The following is an 18,383-nucleotide window of genomic DNA, read 5'->3' on the forward strand; positions in this document are numbered from 1 at the left end:
TTCCAAATTACCAAGTCTCTGACAGGGAATATCGGAATGGACATGTACACAAGTACCACCTTTGAGGAGAAAGGAATCATACAGCGAATAATTCGGGCAACTGAGATGAGCAGTAGTTGAATCAACGGATAACTGACTTTCTGTCAGAAAAAGTACTTGATTTTTGGCAGACTGCAAGTGGAAATGGCAATCGTTGAGATTAGAATTGGGACCACATATATTTGTGAAATGAATTAGGAAGTGTTTGGGAGGTTTAGATTTTTTTCACAGATAAGCTTGCTCTATTAGTTTGACAATTAATGGTGTATTCAATAGTAAGAAAAAGTTGATGGGATATTCTGTTTGAAGTAATGAAATTTTTGGATATAGTGTACAAATGGTAAGAATATACCCAGATCCTTGACATAATGTGGTCTTGACAATGCCCCCCACATACACACTATTCGGACTCCCTCCAGTCACTATCTGGCAGAGTAGAGGTAGCATGATTATACACTAGCTGATCTGGGAGCCTCCTAGAGAGTTACCAATAGGTTTGGTCCGGCGTACTAACTAGCGGCCAGCCTGCGAACACCGTTTTAGAGCTGTACCCTTGAAATTTAAGGAAGATTGGATCTCGCCACGACGTTCATCATAACCTCAAAAGTCCTCAATCATACTGCATGATGGAAGAGATGGGGAAGGGTTTACCGGAACTTAGCTCTGGAGACTAAACACGGGTTCCCCCACTTCAAACCTCCAATAAGCAAAATGGTGATATTTCATCGGTTGATGACAGTCATCTACCACCTAGTACTGCTTGGTAACACAGAGGGGGCAGCATTCCTCCATGTAGTGTGGGCACCACACCTCGACCCCTGCTTATGTTGGTTCACATCTGGGTGACCACCCAGGTGTGAACCAAGCATCCACCATGTGCTTGTGCATGGAGGTTATACCCAGGATTACTAACAGTCCCACTATTGTGAAGGTGCAAGCAGAGGATTTGGCTGTCACAGACCATCCGGACTTCGCCAAAATTGGGTCCACTTGACTTGAGTGTCACCTGAATATCAGTTCCATCAGCGTTTTAGACTCCCAGGTAGCAAGTACAGCTTGTCTGGCATATTTGAGAGAACGTTTGTGACAACCTCAAGGACCATATGATGCACAAATATAGATTTCTCTATTTGTGAGTAATATTTTTGATGTAATACTTCTTTTTCCTTCGAAATAAGCAATGGACTTACCATTCAAGTGTTGATGATTTCTTTCAAAATGTCTCTCAATAGAGGTGTCATATTATTGCTGAGTTTCTGCTCACATATTAAACACATAGGGATTTGATTCTGCTCTTCACCACAATAATAGAAGCCCATATTTCAAATATTCATTTTGATAATGTCATTGTTTTTTTGTTTTTTTTTGGTAGAACAGACTTAGTGAATGGTCATGATTACATGAGAAAATCCTGAGAAAAGATGCAAAGATGAGTTCTCGACTAATCTTTGCATCTTTTCTCAGGATTTTCTGTTTTCTCCATAGAATTTAACTTTCTCTTTGTTCCTCTGACTAAAAATATATCCATGATTTGACAGTGTGAAATAAAAATTAAAAATACTTACACAGAAAAAAACCACCACATCACTGCAGCACAAACTCACAACATGAGGCATTTATGGAACTCGTATCTACTGTACATCCATATTTCTAATAGGGGAAAATATCCAAAAATTGGCTGTATATTTGCTTTGATATATTCAGTATTCAGTTGCCTAGTAATTTTTGTCAACAACAGGACTTGTTTGTGAATAATTACTGTAAACACCCAGTTTCTCTCCTCAGTTGGAAATGCAATAGAAGAGTATTTCAGTGGAAAATGTAATTACAAGCAGCTACTGCTGGAGGGGAATATGGTCACCTTTTGTCAAGTGTGGTACATTAGTTACAAAGTAAATTTTTGTAAACAATAGCACATGACGTTCTTTTGTCAACTAGAAGTTACACTTTGGATAAAAAACTGCTAAGGGCTAAAAATATACATGTACTGAGAGGTGATTTATGGAGAAATCACATGGCCATTTCGGCACTATGATAGGCTGGATGGTTTGGCTTTGATTTAATTTTCTCAAAACACAATAAATTCTAGGGCATTAGAAATAAATACACATTAAAATTGGTAAAATTTTTTACTAAAAACTAAGTACATGAAAATCTGCCATTTTGGATGCAATGCCCAAAGCACTCCTGTTGAGAACCATGGCATTATGCCATTTGTTCTGTGAGGAGATGCTGTGCCTTTCTCAGGGTGTCAACTTAAGTTGAAACATAATGATAATCTTGAGACTTATCTTTGTACCACCACACAGCCATATCACAGCAGTGGCTGCATAATGGATAAGGACACTGCTGTGCAACAATGTAGATTCAAGCTCTTCCACCCTAAAGACTGAAGAAGTTGTCTGATATGATTATCTGTTAAGACAGTATGTGTATTTGTTACTTACTATTTCACCTGGCAGTCATATAAGACACAGTTTTCAGTCTTCTTGGTTGGTTGATTGCACTGTATGTAAACCTGTAAAATCCTTTCTAAATGTTTTCAGGCTTTAAATATTTTAATATACTAAGTTTATTTTTATTCCCTGCTACAGCCCATCCAGGGGCCTGGAAAGTTTATATGTATCTTCATTTTAACTTCAATTATGTAGAAAGTGCTGATTTATTGGCCACATATGGTTTCTGATAAACCAGCACCACAATTAGCAGTGAACTGTACATATTTTGTGGTAGCATATTGATTTTCTCACATAATATAACATTAGTAACCATTGAAAACTTCAGGATAATGCCAGTTTGTACATTCTCTCTCTCTCTCTCTCTCTCTCTCTCTCTCTCTCTCTCTCTCTCTCTCTCTCTCTCTCTCTCTCTCTCATATACTATCTCCCATTGAGGAACCTAAAAAGAAATTTAAATATTGACAACTTCAGATGTTTTGATAAATATTTCTAAATGTTTATTTCAGTTGGAACCATTAATTAATGCAAATTCTTCTGAACTTGTGGAAAAGCTGTGCTTTGGCCCAATACAGAAATATTTGTATAATCCTCTTTACAAGAAGAGAAATTGGACGAATTTGCAGGCTGTTTTGTGCAGATGGAATTTTACCTCTCTCCTTAATAATCTTCAAGAAGAGTGGCATTTTAATTTGATATCAAAGGTTTGTTTAATAATTTAAAATTTGAATACATTAATTCTATTTACTGATTTAAAAGCCAAGAAATATTTGAAATTTCCTGTATATTTATATATCATGGAATCAGTACCATGAAAGAAACATTAGAGACAAACGAAAGTGCATACATATTATGCACTTCTATTTGCATATCATTTATACATATAGAGATTTTCCTGTCTCCATATGCATATTTCTTGATATTTATTATGGATATAGCAATTATTAAGAGGAGATCAGATATGGAGGCAGGAAAACATTCCTTGTACCACCTTTTACGAATTGTGTACCTCATCATAATGCATATTTTTTTTTTATTTATTAAGGTTTAGCCCTAAAGAATATATAAAAATTAGGTAGAAGTACAAAATTTCAAAAATTTAATTAAAGAATGGTACGTATAAATATATTAAAACAAAATTACAATTTGTACAATACAGTATACACAAGGATATATAATAAAAAATAATAAAGCAAAAAATCAATTACTGAAAGCTTTTAATAAAAATTTTGAAAATATCAAACTGATTAGACAATCTCATAACTCTATTAAAAAACCGATAATGTGTGTGTGTGTGTGTGTGTGCGTGTGTGTGTGCACACGTGTGTGTGTGGTTTCCCATACAGAAACTGAACCTAATCAGAAATTTCAGTATTGATTCATTCAAGTATTTCATTTAGCATGATTTAATTTAAATTGTCTTGGTCTTCTATTTGTTCTTGGAGGACAGTTAAAATTTGTAGATTTTAATAAAGCTGAACTCTCGTAATATACATTTATGGTTTTATAAATATGTCTTTATTGTAAGGTTCATAGGTACATGCAGATACGCTAACTTTACAAACCCTTCACAGCACTAAGCCAGGGGTTAATGTAAAACACAAAGTTCTAAAAGGTTTCTACAGGCTTATGAATTCATAAAACCAAATTTGGGGCATCTGCCTTTGTAGCTAAAGTGGGTAAAATCTAATTTTTGTTTTTAACAAAGGTATCTAGTAAAGTTGTGCTGTATTTGCTCTATGAGAAATTTATTTCCAATGTCTGGGAATATCGGAGGAGTGAATTCTACTTGAGAAAGGTCAGTACAGTCATTTTATCTATTTTAATTAGATATACCACATGATTAAAATTACAGCAGCATCTTTATTTCCAATTTCATGGGATTCCAAAGAGATGAATTGTACTCAAGGATGTTCAATACTGTCATTTTATACATTTTAATTACAACAGCATCTCTTAATTAAGCTGAGTTACCTCATAGCCTCCTTTTAGATCCAATTAATATAGCTTGCTTCTATAACTACTTGTAAAAGAATAAGAGAAGTTTACCTCAATATGATACGTAGAACACCTCCGTATGATACTTATGATACTCTCCAGATATTAAAATGAAAACAATTAAAAAATCTAAAATCTTACATTACAGTAAGAAATAATTAACAATAATTAAAAACTCAAATGAACACAATTAAAAATCAATTAAAAATTAATTTTTTACTTGATTTTTAATTACGTTAAATTGATTTTTAATTGTGTTCATTTGATTTTTAATTATTGTTAATTATTTCTTACTGTAATGTAAGATTTTCTATTTTTTAATTGTTTTCGTTTTAATTTGTGGAGAGTATCATAAGGAAGTGTTCTACTTATCATATTGAGGTAAACTTCTCTTATTCTTTTACAAATATTGATATCAACGTAGAATATATTGAGCATTATAGCTCTGGTTCATACTATCAAATTAATTTTTAATCTCTTATTGACTATCTCATTCACTTCCTTTCTCTCCAGATATAACCTATTGATACACACAATTATGGGGGATTTTTGAATACCTTGGTGCAAAATTACATTAGATTAACACTAAGATTCTTGGCCCAAAGTTGCCATATTTATTTTCTAAAGTATTGCCTTCAAAACAACATTGTTCCAAAGTTTGCCAGGGTCAATTTAAATCATAAAATTTCGAGCATTAAGCAACTAGCACTTGCCACATCTCATAATATAGCTAAGCTTGCCTTAAGATCTTGGTATTCTAATAAACAAAAATACCTTTCCCAAGTTAGGAAATTTCGCGACAAATTAAAAAATTATGTGCATCCTAACAATTGGTCTGTATTGAATAGTTTTGCGGCATGAAGCACAGGCCTCAGAAATAAAAAAACAGACACGTTATCGGGAGGGTCAAGACACTTTCATATGAGTTCTAACACATTGTCACAAGCTTGCTACCAAATGCATAAGAGTTGTGTGACGACCCCCCCAACACACATACGCACAACGGTCTACTGCAGAATACTTAAGCTAGTTCATGATCACCCTCTCGCCCAATATTCAATGAACCGACATATCAATAGGTTACAAATATTTCCTCGTATATGCTATCGCAGGACCAGATTTCACTTTTATCCATAGGATTAAATTACAATTTACCACCTCGAAAACTACCTAAAAAAACAGTGCATAATTGATATTGAATTTGGACTCTGTAATGTTCCACAAAAAGATTTATTTATTCAACAAGTTAACCAGGTGTTGAAAAACATAAAATAAACACGACTTCCTAAATTGAATACACATGACAGTTCAGCTTTACTGAACTTTGGAAAAATAAAGACATTATTACTCAGAAAGCTGATAAAGGAGATACCTTGGTAATACTCAATAAATCTGATTATATTAACAAGTTATGTATCAGATACCTCCACTAATCTTGAAGTAGACCCAGCAGTATTTACCAATTTGGTCAATCAATACAATAAATCATTAACCACGTATCGAAAAAACGACTACATTACTATGGCTCAGTTAAAGGAATTGAAGGCCAGAACATACAATATTCCTGCACTTTTCGGTCAGGTAAAATTACATAAGACCTGATTTCCTATTTGACCTATTGTTTCCTACAGAAACTCAGCATTTTCATCCTTGGCCACTCATGTATATAGCATTATAAAACCCTTTAGAGAGGCGATACAATTTGGGATTAAGAACTACGATACACTATTTAATAAACTTAAGGACTGTAGACTTGGCGGTAATGATAATTTATTCTTGCTAGATGTTACCTCGTTATATATGAATGTAAACATTGAATACACATTAGATATTCTTTGAGATATGCTAAATAACTCGATACCAATTAATTACTTCCTATTCAGGAAATTTTTCACTTAATTAAACCCTTAGTTGAAGTCAACTATATCACCTTTCGAGACAAAGTATTCAAACAAATTTTTTGGATTTGCCAATGGGATTAAGCCTGAGTGGCCTAATATCGGAGATCTATCCTCAACGATTGAACGTATACATTTGATGCCTTTTCTACCCTGTATCACATACTATGGGAGGTATTTAAACGATGTTCTAGTCATTACCAATAGTAGCGCTATCCAAGACATTTTACATTCGTTTAATAATATTCATTCTAGAGTCAAATTTACATTGGAAAGGGAGAATACGGATACTAAGTCATTAAATTTTCTAAATTTTACCCTTACTCAGGACGTGAATAAAATCAAATTTAACATCTATTGTAAACCTACAAACACCGGTATGCTTCTGCATTATAACAGCTATCAGCCGTTCACTTACAAAAGATTGATTATCTTTAATCGATTTCTAAATGCTTATAAATATTCAATGATGGAATCTGCTTTGGGCTCAGAAATACAAGGAAAGAAAATTGTTTTGCAATTTTTTTTGTTAAATTAATTTTTTACTTAATTTTTAATTGCGTTAAATTGATTTTTGATTGTGTTCATTTGATTTTTAATTATTGTTAATTATTTCTTACTGTAATGTAAGATTTTCAATTTTTTAATTGTTTTCGTTTTAATTTGTGGAGAGTATCATATGGAAGTGTTCTATGTATCATATTGAGGTAAACTTCTCGTATTCTTTTACAAATATTGATATCAACGTAGAACGTATTGAGCATTATAGCTCTAGTTCTATCAAATTCATAACTACTTGTCTAATGGGAGATCAGTCCTAAGTCACAGAATACATTGTTTTTAGGAATAAAACTGATTGGGAACTAGCATAGAATCAAAGTTGATTATATGTTGATTATAAGTATTAGTACTGGCAAATAATGCAAGAAAGCAAGATTATAAAGCCTCGGCAAAAAAAAAAAAAAAAAAAACACTCGACTCAATCAGATCACCTCACAGGTGCCTAGTTTCCAGATACTGCATTTTTCAGGATGGAAACCTTTCTTGGTAAGGGCACCCTTTTGTTCCCTTCATTAATCTTGTTGCCCTTCTCTGTACCTATTCCTCCAGCAGATCTACATCCTTCCTAAAAATTAAGCCTTCAGATCTGTATGCAGTACACAAGATGCATTCTAACCATTGCCTTGTACAATGGGATAATCATCTCCTTATCCCTACTAGAAAAAATTCCTGTACATCATTGACTGAACCCCATGAGCTGTCCTGGCAGCCTATCTATATTGCTCAGAGAACTTCAAATCTGACTGCACAATTACCTCCCCCCTTCAGGTGTTTTTTTATTTCCCATTACCCTGAGTGTAGTACCACTCGGTTGGTATGTTGTGTTGGGGATACTGCAACCCGTATGCAGTACTTTGCATTTGTTGATGTTAAACTTCAATTACCATTTTTCAAACCATCTGCCTAATTTTTCTAGATCGTGTTTCAGTAGCTTACCCTAATTACTGTGTTTAACCACTATGCCACCTTTTTACATTAAGCCCGATTAACCTTCATCAGTATTATTAATAAATATTGAAAACAACAATGATAGGCCCAGCATTAAACCCTATGGGACTTCACAAAGAGCAATGCACATTAATAATCACTCTGTCTTCTCCCACAAAACCATCCCTTTATCCAGAGCAGAAACATCCCCTTAATACCAATCTGTATTAAGGCCAAGTCAATTCAGTTTGTATAGCATTCTTTTCTGTGCCACAGTAAAAGCTTTCCTGAAATCCAAGTATATGATAAATGATTTTTTTACATCCAGTTCCTTTGTTAATGCACCATAGTAGATTTAATCAGATTCATCAGAAAAGATTACCCCTTCACAAATACATTCTCTCAATGCAGTATAACTGTGTTCCTTTCAAGATAGTTCTGCATTAGTTCTTTAACCGTGATTTGATCGGTGGCTCCATTATTTTCCCTAGAAAAAGTGATTTAACCAGTGGTTCCATTATTTTCTCTAGAATAGTAGTTAAGCTAACAGGCCTTTAATGTTTCATGTCATCTTTTGATCCTCTTTGTGAATTGGGGATACATTTGTAGATCTCCAGTCCATAGGAAGCTTCCTTGAATCCAGAGGTGCCCTCATAATTATGACTATGGGTATGCTTGCCTCGGATATATCCCATACATCCCAAGTGCCTTTTTTTATGTTTACCTTCAACAGTTTCTTTTCCACTTTCCTCTCACTTATCACTAAATCATATAGTTTCCTGTTAGATTTTGGCAAACTTCTGATATTCCCCTACCTAAAAAAACTCTCTATGCATGAATGCAGATGCAAAATATTTATTCAGTTTGTCAGTAACCTGAGCAGGATCGTCAACAGTCAAACCATTGACATTGAGTGGACCAATGTAAATCAACCCCTTCATTCTACTGTTATCATAAGTAAAGAAATCTTTGCTGCTTTTCTTGGCATTCTTTGCCAGAGATTTCTTGTAATGTAATCTGCCTATCTGTTGGTAACATCATCAGTTGGTCCCAGTGAACAGAATTTAAAAACTGTGTGAGGGCACTGTAGTCACCCTTATGAAAGCAAAAGCACTTTCCTTTAACCTTCACAGTAGTTATTTCTTTAAATAAATTCCACATCAGTACACTCAGATTGGTGTACTGATGTCTCACTGCCACCCAGTGGGTCTTTTACCTGCAGTTTCTAAATGCACGAAGAATGTTATTGATAATCAAATCAGGTATATTGTTTCCTCCTGTTTCCTCTCTAGTATACTTCTGTAGAAAACAGTCATCCAATAAATCCACAAAAGTTATTTGAATACAGGAATATATAAAGTATTCCTATATATAAAATATCTAGCTCAGGAAATATTAAAATTCACAAAAGTCTTGCTAGTGTTTGATTGACTAATCCACAATATCCAGTAAATATCTGGAAAGTAAAAATTCCCAGTATAAGACCATAACCTCAGGGGCTCACATCTGGTGAGTATGGGCTTGGCACACCCAGGGTCCTGAGCTGGATATCATCATTCTTCTTTTCTTGGTGATTCCCTTCTACTTTTCTCTCTCTCAGGGTAATTCAGAAAATTTTTTTTTTTTTTTTTTGGCTGGTGCAGCATAAGCCTCAGGCTTCCTTGCACCATGTGGTTAATAATAATAATAATAATGAGCGCGATGGCCCAGTGGTTAAGACACTGGACTACCAGCCTGATGGACCTGGGTTCGAATCCCGCATTGGTGGAGACGAACGTGGCTCTATTACGCTGGGAGACCGATATAATAATAATATTAAATGATTAAAAAAAAAAAAAAAAAAAATGGCGAAAGTTACCCCATTGCACTTACCTTCCCCAAGGCAGGAGCGACGGCTCAGTCAGATAGTGGCGCCATCTGGTGTCACTTACATGAACTAAAATAAATAAATAAACCACTGAACATAAGCCGAAGCTAAACAAGTCCGCCATCCATAGATGGATGATGTTGCAGAAAAATATTATTCATACTGCATCGAGTGTGGTGCAGGATAAAGTCACTTGCATTCAGGCCTTCGGCAGAGCAGTCGGCTCAAAAAGTTGGAGACAGTCTCCCAAGCAAGTGGCATTGTCTCCTGTAAGGCTACCACAAGAGAAGGGCAAGGCCATCTAGCCCCACCAACTGGAAGTGTTTCCTGCAACTGCGACCACCCAAGAAGGAAGAAAATGCCAACGCATGAAGTGGAGCATTGAAATGAATACATATATCATGCAAGCATACTATGAAATAACCAGGCTAGAGACTGATATGACAATGTACAGATTGCGACTACATACCAAGTGGTTGGAACAATACCCGGATATTCAGATCACCGAATAGCGATTAGCAGTCCAAAGAAAAACCATCATCACGAAGAACTAATAGCTCCTGCCATCTTGGAAAAAATCAAGCAGGATGTCAGTGATCTGCTACAAAGCACAAGAATATGGTCAATATGGAACCAGGAGATGAACAGCATACCATGGAACCAGGGGAGGAACAGCAAGAAGAAATACAACCCACAGTAGCTTAAGTGGAAAGAGACGAAGTCATGCTATCCAGAATAGAAGATGAGTGGAAGAAGGCCCTAACAGAATTCGAAGGAATGGACCCCACAAGAACCCATGTGATACCTAAGTAGAGGCCAAATGAAATCCTGTTGAGAGTGACAGACCATTTCAGTCGGCAAATAATGCCACATTACCTTGACAACAATGGTGCAACACTGGAGGCTATCCACACAGCCATATACTGTTCTGCCATAGCAGCCACTAGAATTAATGGAAAAGAAACGAGAGACCAGCAGCAGAAGAACTGAAAACAGAAGGAACCGCCAGCTTGAGAAAGAAGACTTCAGCAGAAGATAGAAGAATTACAAGCCAAGATAAGTCAGTTGACCCAGTACCAACAGGGTAATAGAAGTAAGAAATTGATTGGAAAGGTGAAGAGCATCCTCAACAGAGACAGCATCCACAGCAAACATGAGACCAGAAATCAGAGAATAGAAGAATACTTGGACACACTGAATCAGAACCTCATTGCACTCAGCAAGAGACTACACTGATACAAAGAGAGCTCCCAGAGGGAAAAAAAAAACAACTGAATCTTATATGAGGACCAAAGAGCCTTCTACAGGAAACTGGGTGAACACGAGGAAGCAGGAAACTGACCACCCAAGAAGAAGACGATCGAAGAGTTCTGGGGAAATATCTGGAGCACTGAAGTAAGACCTAACAGCAGAGCACCCTGGATAGAAGTAGAATGGAGAAAACGAAGGACATACAAGAGATGAGAGAGTGGAAGATTCGAGAAGAAGAAGTAAAACAGTCGATCAGGAACACACACAACTGGCGAACCCCGGGAATTGATAATATCCACAACTACTGGTGCAAGAAGCTCACCTGCACATACACACACACAAGCACCTAGCAGAGCAGAGCACTTGCGAGAACTAAAATAAATAAATAAACCACTGAACATAAGCCGAAGCTAAACAAGTCCACCATCCATAGATGGATGATGTTGCAGAAAAATATTATTCATACTGCATCGAGTGTGGTGCAGGATAAAGTCACTTGCATTCAGGCCTTCGGCAGAGCAGTCGGCTCAAAAAGTTGGAGACAGTCTCCCAAGCAAGTGGCGTTGTCTCCTGTAAGGCTACCACAAGAGAAGGGCAAGACCATCTAGCCCCACCAACTGGAAGTGTTTCCTGCAACTGCAACCACCCAAGAAAGAAGAAAATGCCAACGCATGAAGTGGAGCATTGAAATGAATACATATATCATGCAAGCATACTATAAAATAACCAGGCTAGAGACTGATATGACAATGTACAGATTGCGACTACATACCAAATGGTTGGAACAATACCCGGATATTCAGATCACCGAATAGCGATTAGCAGACCAAAGAAAAACCATCATCACGAAGAACTAATAGCTCCTGCCATCTTGGAAAAAATCAAGCAGGATGTCAGTGATCTGCTACAAAGCACAAGAATATGGTCAATATGGAACCAGGAGATGAACAGCATACCATGGAACCAGGGGAGGAACAGCAAGAAGAAATACAACCCACAGTAGCTTAAGTGGAAAGAGACGAAGTCATGCTATCCAGAATAGAAGATGAGTGGAAGAAGGCCCTAACAGAATTCGAAGGAATGGACCCCACAAGAACCCATGTGATACCTAAGTAGAGGCCAAATGAAATCCTGTTGAGAGTGACAGACCATTTCAGTCGGCAAATAATGCCACATTACCTTGACAACAATGGTGCAACACTGGAGGCTATCCACACAGCCATATACTGCACCCAGAGGTGATAAGGCACCCAGAGGTAATCCCGAAGTTTCTCACTGAAGGAGTCACATATCTGAAGCCTAAAGATGAAGATACAAGAAACCCGGCGAAATACAGGCCAATCACCTGCCTCCCAATGATGTAAAAGATCCTGAAAGTGCAAGCAGAGAAGCAAAGGATGCAAGGAGCAATTAACCATAGATGCTGAAGTTATGGAGCAAGCCTTCAAGAAGCACCGCAAACTATACACGGCCTACATCGATTACTGCAAGGCCTTCAACTCCATACCTCATAGCTGGCTAATAGAGACCCTGAATATCTACAAGGTCAATCTGATAGTGACAAACTTACTAGAAGCAACAATGGCGAAATGGAGTACCACCATTAAGGTCGAGAACATCACAACCAGGCCAATCCCCATTAGAAGAGGAATCTTTCAGGGAGATACTCTGAGCCCACTATGGTTCTGTCTAGCACTCAACCTGCTATCCACCATGCTCAGCGGCAGCAATTATGGATATAACCTCAAAGAAGGAAGAAAGAACTTGTACACCCTCACCCATCTGATGTACATGGATGACATCAAGCTCTACATGGCGGCCGAGAAGCAACTCCAGCAACTACTCCGAATCATTGAAGAATTCAGCAAGGACATCAGGATGGAATTTGGTCTAGAAAAATGCAAGACCCACACACTGCACCAGGGAAATTTAGTTGGCCGAAACTACCAGCTGTTGACTGGTAAAGAGATCGAAGCTATGACAGAAGGAGAGAGCTACAAATACCTAGGGATGATGTAGGCTGAGCAATTTGAACATAAGGAAATCAAGAAGTGCCTGACCAAGAAATATCATCAGAGACTCGGAAGCCTGCTGAAAGCAAAATTGAATGAAGGGAACACAGTTAAAGCCATAAACACCTATGCAGCTCCAGTACTAACATACTGGCATCTCCGTAGCCAGGCAGGCAGGAATAGCAGTGCCTAGCACATGCTTCTTGATTAGACCAGGGTTCGAGCCCATGACCGCCAAATACGGAGGATGCGGAAAGGTCAGTAATGACCACCGCATATCCCTGGAGCAATATGGCCTTAGTTGCTAATGCTCCTAAAAACCAAATAATAACAATAGTACTAACATACACCTTCTGGGTCATAGATAGGTCTAACATCGAGCTAGAAGATATCATGCAAAAGACAAGTACAATGATGACCAAGAGTCGCCAACACCACCCGAAGTTAGCAGTGGAGAGAATAACAATACCTCAGAAAGAGGGAGGAATGGGCCTGATAGACCTGATAGAACAACAGAAAACAGTGATAGTTAACATGAAGGATTACTTCAAGAACAACACAGCACCACTTTACCAGGCCATAAGGAAGATAGATAAGTGGTATATCCCACTCAACCTAAGTGAGGAAACCCTTCCCACCCAGACAGTACAAGAAAAGGCCACCTACCTGATTGACAGAGCGGTGCTGAACACTAGCAATGTCCAGAAAACCTGTGGGAAAAAATTGCCAAAGTTAGAAAGATGGGCAAAGAAGACACTCCGTGGCAGACACTACAATGACCTCCATCAAGATCACATCAATAAAATTGCTTCCAATGGATGGCTCACAAACGGGATGCTCTTTCCCGAGACTGAAGGATTCATGCTGGCCATCGAAGACCAGGTAATCAACACCAGAAACTGTAGAAAATACATCACAAAGGAGCCCAGAATGTCAGATGACACCTGGCCTCAGAAACGATCCAACACATCACCGTGGGGTGCAAGGTATCACCCAGACTGAGTACACTCATAGACACGACCAGGTAGCCAGGATAATACATCAGAATCTAGTGTGGAAATACCAGTTGACCAAAGAAAGTGTACTATACTACAAGTACAAACCCCAGGCAGTACTAGAGACCCGAACCCACGAGCTGTACTAGGACTGCTCCATAATAACAGATAATAGCATTCCGCACAACAGACCGGACATAACCCTTGTGGACAGGATAGAAAAGGCTACCTACCTGATCGACATAGCGGTGCTGAACACTAGCAATGTCCAGAAAACCCATGAGGAAAAAATTAGGAAATACATGAACCTTAGACCTGAGATCAAGGAGATGTGGCATATGCAAGAAGTGTCAACCATCCCAATCATCATGTCAACCACTGGTATGGTACCAAAGACTCCCAGAGCACACCTATAAGGAACTCCAGAAGTCACAATCCTGAATGCGTGTAGGATAGTCAGAGATTTTCTCGACCGACAGTAACACCAGACATTACAACCACCCTGTGTACTTGGTAGCAGTACCCATCACAGAGTGGAATCCTCCAATCAGGGAGAAATAATATGAGTAATAATAATAATCTGATTTATTGGCCCACAATATTTCTCTGTATAATCATCACAGTCATTAGGCCTACAACATACTACTTCTCTCATTTTCTTAATGCTTATGTAACATCAAACTGTTTCCGCATTGCATGGGCCACCCATCTGGACTGGATTCACTGTCTTAGATTTAATATGTTTCTTAAGTAAGAGCATTACACCCAATCTTCTTGTTCTGTCCTTTCTGTACACATTGTACTACACGTATTCAATTCTGCATCCTTTATGTTTGATTGACACCATGTCTTTGATATCCCTACAATGTCTGCATATGATGACTTGATCACTACTGAAAATTCATCAATTTTTTTTTAATATGCTCCTAGCATTATTATACATGTACCGGTTCTTACTCTCAGTTTCCCTAACACAGCTCAAGTATTTATTTGTTCCACAATGATCTCCATTAGGGCTTGAAATCTGTGACACCTTGCTTTTCAGGCTGCTGTATGTTTCAGTAAAATGTACTACCATTATGGATATTAATGTTACTTATTAAATATTATGGAAATGTAATGATGGTGCATTTAAGTGGATTTAACATTAAATCATTCTTTTGTAACTATTTGTCCAATAACAGTAAATATTATTCAATAATAGGCAATCATTCATAGAATGGATAGAAGTAGAGATTTTTATGCATCTGCATATGTTAGTATTTTTATTTGACAATACTTTATTTTGTGAAATATGTTGTTCACGTGGAGTGAAAATAATAATGGCCACAAGAATGATCCTTGCGTATGGAATGAGGTACTCCTCATAATGTTGTTTAAAGGCAGAGTGCTGGTGTAATAATTTAATCTTAATATTAAGTTTTAATGTAAAATATCTTAACCAGCTTAATGCCAGTCTTTGTACTACATAACATTGTAATTTTTCTATAGAATGTTATAATTGACAGAATCAAAATCTTTAGGAAGATACATACAGAAGATTTTGTTAAAATCTATTATCCAAAGCTATTCTGAGATCCAAATCAAATTTTAAGTGATTTATGAGAGTGGACCTATCTTGTATGATACCATGATGAATCAGGTTTGGGGTGGAAAATGCTGCTGATTGATTAAATATGATTTTCTCTATTATTTTCACTGAACTGTTGCTTGTGTAGATAGGATGATAATTTGCTGTTGCTGATTTGTCTCTTACTGAGTTGTAAATTGGTGCGAGAAAACTGTTAAATAATTGTAATAGTAATAGTAATTGTAGTAGAGGCATGTGATGCAAGAATGCAAGTGTATGAGCTTATGTAGCATCAGCCAAAAAAAAAAAAAAAAAATTCACACAACCATTCCCTCTAAAAGTTTGTTCAGTTCCTCCTTGAATTTATTTAAGCTATCAACTTCCACAACAACAACAACAACAACAGATGGAAGTTTGTTCCAGCAATTAAAATTAACCACCCACTGGCTATAGGCAAATTTCTGCACATCTATTCTACTGTCTTTCCTCAATTTGAATTTATGTACCCTTAGGTTCATAATCTGAGGAAGTGGAAGAATCCCATCAGAATTCAGCATGCTCATCCGATTCAAGGCCTTATACACCTCAATCAGATCACCTCGCAGGTGCCTAGTCTTCAGCCGCTGCAATTTGCAGAACTTCAGCCTCTCTTGGTAAGAGGATACTTTCATTCCTGTGTCATTACTGTTGAAGAGGACAAAGAAAATTTTTACACACTTCAAAATTTTTTCAATATTCACGAATAATTTTGACTTTTTTGCAAATCGAGAGACACTTTCTTTTGTTAGTAGACATTGTTTCTGAAGGAAGGGTTCATTTCTAACTGATTTTACTTTAAAATGATAGTAAAGTAATCTGCATGCAAAGTTCTTAGAAGTCCCCCCGAAATGCATACAAAGTTCTTAGAAGTCCCAAAATAAATTTATGATTCAGTGAATACAAGACAATCGTGACATAGGGTAATGCGACAAGCAGAATGGCAGTGCATTATTGTATAGCCCCCGTTCCCAAAAGGATAAAGTCATAAACTGGCTGCTAATCTGACGTGATGCAGGTGGTCATAAACGCTAAGTCACCCTTTTCATTTTTGTCTATTCCAAGAAATTGGGTTTTTGATTTGATTTGATTTGGTAGTTGTTGGCGCATCGGCTTCTGTGGCCATATTGCACCTCCCAAGGTTTTTGCAGTACTTTGATCCAAGCCCGAGGCGGGAATCGAACCCGCGACCTTTTGGTTGCCGGGCAGGTACTTTACCCACTCGGCTAGCCCGGTCGGCTAAGAAATTGGGTTTTTTCAACTACCCGAGCAATTAAGAATGTTTGCATAGCTACCAAAATTTGTATGGTATATTCTTGTAGTATGCTTGTTATAACAGTGAACAATTGTGTGGGAATATGCATAAATTAAATATCATTATGGCTTTTTGCTTGTTACAGCCATGATCTTGTTATTTCCATTCTTGTTATAACCAAGTCTGACTTAATTTTTTTAAATCTATGTTCTTTATAATTATAACTCTTGCTGCTCTTCTTTATACTACATTTGCTATTGTCTTATCCAATTATACTATTATTAATTTTTCTCTCTTTTTGTTTCTTTAGGAGAGCAATGATAAGCAGGCTATAAAGTGGAGACAGTTAGGTAATGATATTACAAATGTCATAAAAATATTGCAATTTGTGGTAGGAAATGATACAGCACTGAAAACTACAAAATCAATATATCCTGTTATTTGGGCAGATACTCATGATATCCTAGTTAATGCAACCAAAGATCCTCTTGTTACTACATTCTTAACCTTAAGCACTATTAGTAATGCTCTTAAAGTTTTGAGTCTTCCTTGTGCATTTAATGATGCAAACACAACTATTCAAATAAACCAAACGTGTGTGCTAAATCATGCCAGATTGATGCAAAATTCTATAAACAGTAGTGAGAAGTTAGCAAAGATGTTAAGGTCTATGTCTGAAGGAGACCAGATAAACTGGAACAACTTATTTAATGCCATTCTGGAAGTCACGCATTTAGGATCATTGTTGAAATTTGTTGGAGTGAATGAACAAGATATGTTTCAGAATGAGGTTGCCAAAGTTTTTAATCTATTAACAACAGGAATAGAGAAAAACACATGGACTGTGGACTGGCAAGATAAATTAGAATTGTAAGTATTTTCTTTTGTTTTATTATTATGACTTTTACTCCTTACGTGAATTTTTTCCATGGGGCGGAAAAAATTCCAAAAAGAAAAATTATTAAATAATTTAGTAGATTAAATCAGAATTCAATTATTATTATTATTATTATCATCATCTTCTACTTCTCCTAATGGGTTTTTCCCATTCCGTGACATGTACTGGTACCAGGTGCGTGAGATGGTTGTTATGTCCATTACTATTATTGGTCAAGGAACTGTCTGACTATCCTACAGGTGTTTAAGATCTCAGCTTTCTGGAGTTTCATGTATGTGTTCTCTACAAGACTTATTGCTGCTAGTTTCTTATGGAGGCTCTTTGGCACCCAGTGGTTGACACAATGATTAAAATGGTCATTACTTGTTACATATTCCACATTCCTTTGACTTTCTGTCTTAGGTCTGTGTATTTCCTGATATTTTCCTCATAGGTTTTCTGGAGGTTGCTGGTGTTGGGCACTACTATGTTGATCAGGTAGGTAGCCATTTCCTTCTTACCAATGAGGGTTATGTTTGGTCTGTTGTGCAGGATCATCCTGCCTGTTATTATGGCACAGTCCCAGTGCCATATTATTATTATTATTATATACCAAATGAACAGGTAGTTGTTATGTCCAG

At 37.0% G+C, this 18,383-nt stretch overlaps 1 protein-coding gene across 5 annotated transcripts in view; it reads left to right on the forward strand.

The window, feature by feature from the left end:
* The window catches only part of LOC150082988 (uncharacterized), a 1,785,507-nt gene that overhangs the window by 643,288 nt on the left and 1,123,836 nt on the right, over nucleotides 1-18,383 (forward strand). For all 5 annotated transcript variants that reach the window (XM_090377722.1, XM_090377724.1, XM_090377725.1 and 2 more), the window contains 2 exons: nucleotides 3,005-3,199; nucleotides 17,176-17,735. In XM_090377722.1, coding sequence (XP_090233848.1) covers nucleotides 3,005-3,199; nucleotides 17,176-17,735 — 755 coding nt within the window. The remainder of the gene's footprint in view (nucleotides 1-3,004; nucleotides 3,200-17,175; nucleotides 17,736-18,383) is intronic.

The sequence above is a fragment of the Mastigoproctus giganteus genome, chromosome 7, assembly GCF_048544385.1.
Source record: "Mastigoproctus giganteus isolate SK-2022 chromosome 7, ASM4854438v1, whole genome shotgun sequence".
Classification (NCBI taxonomy): domain Eukaryota; kingdom Metazoa; phylum Arthropoda; class Arachnida; order Uropygi; family Thelyphonidae; genus Mastigoproctus; species Mastigoproctus giganteus.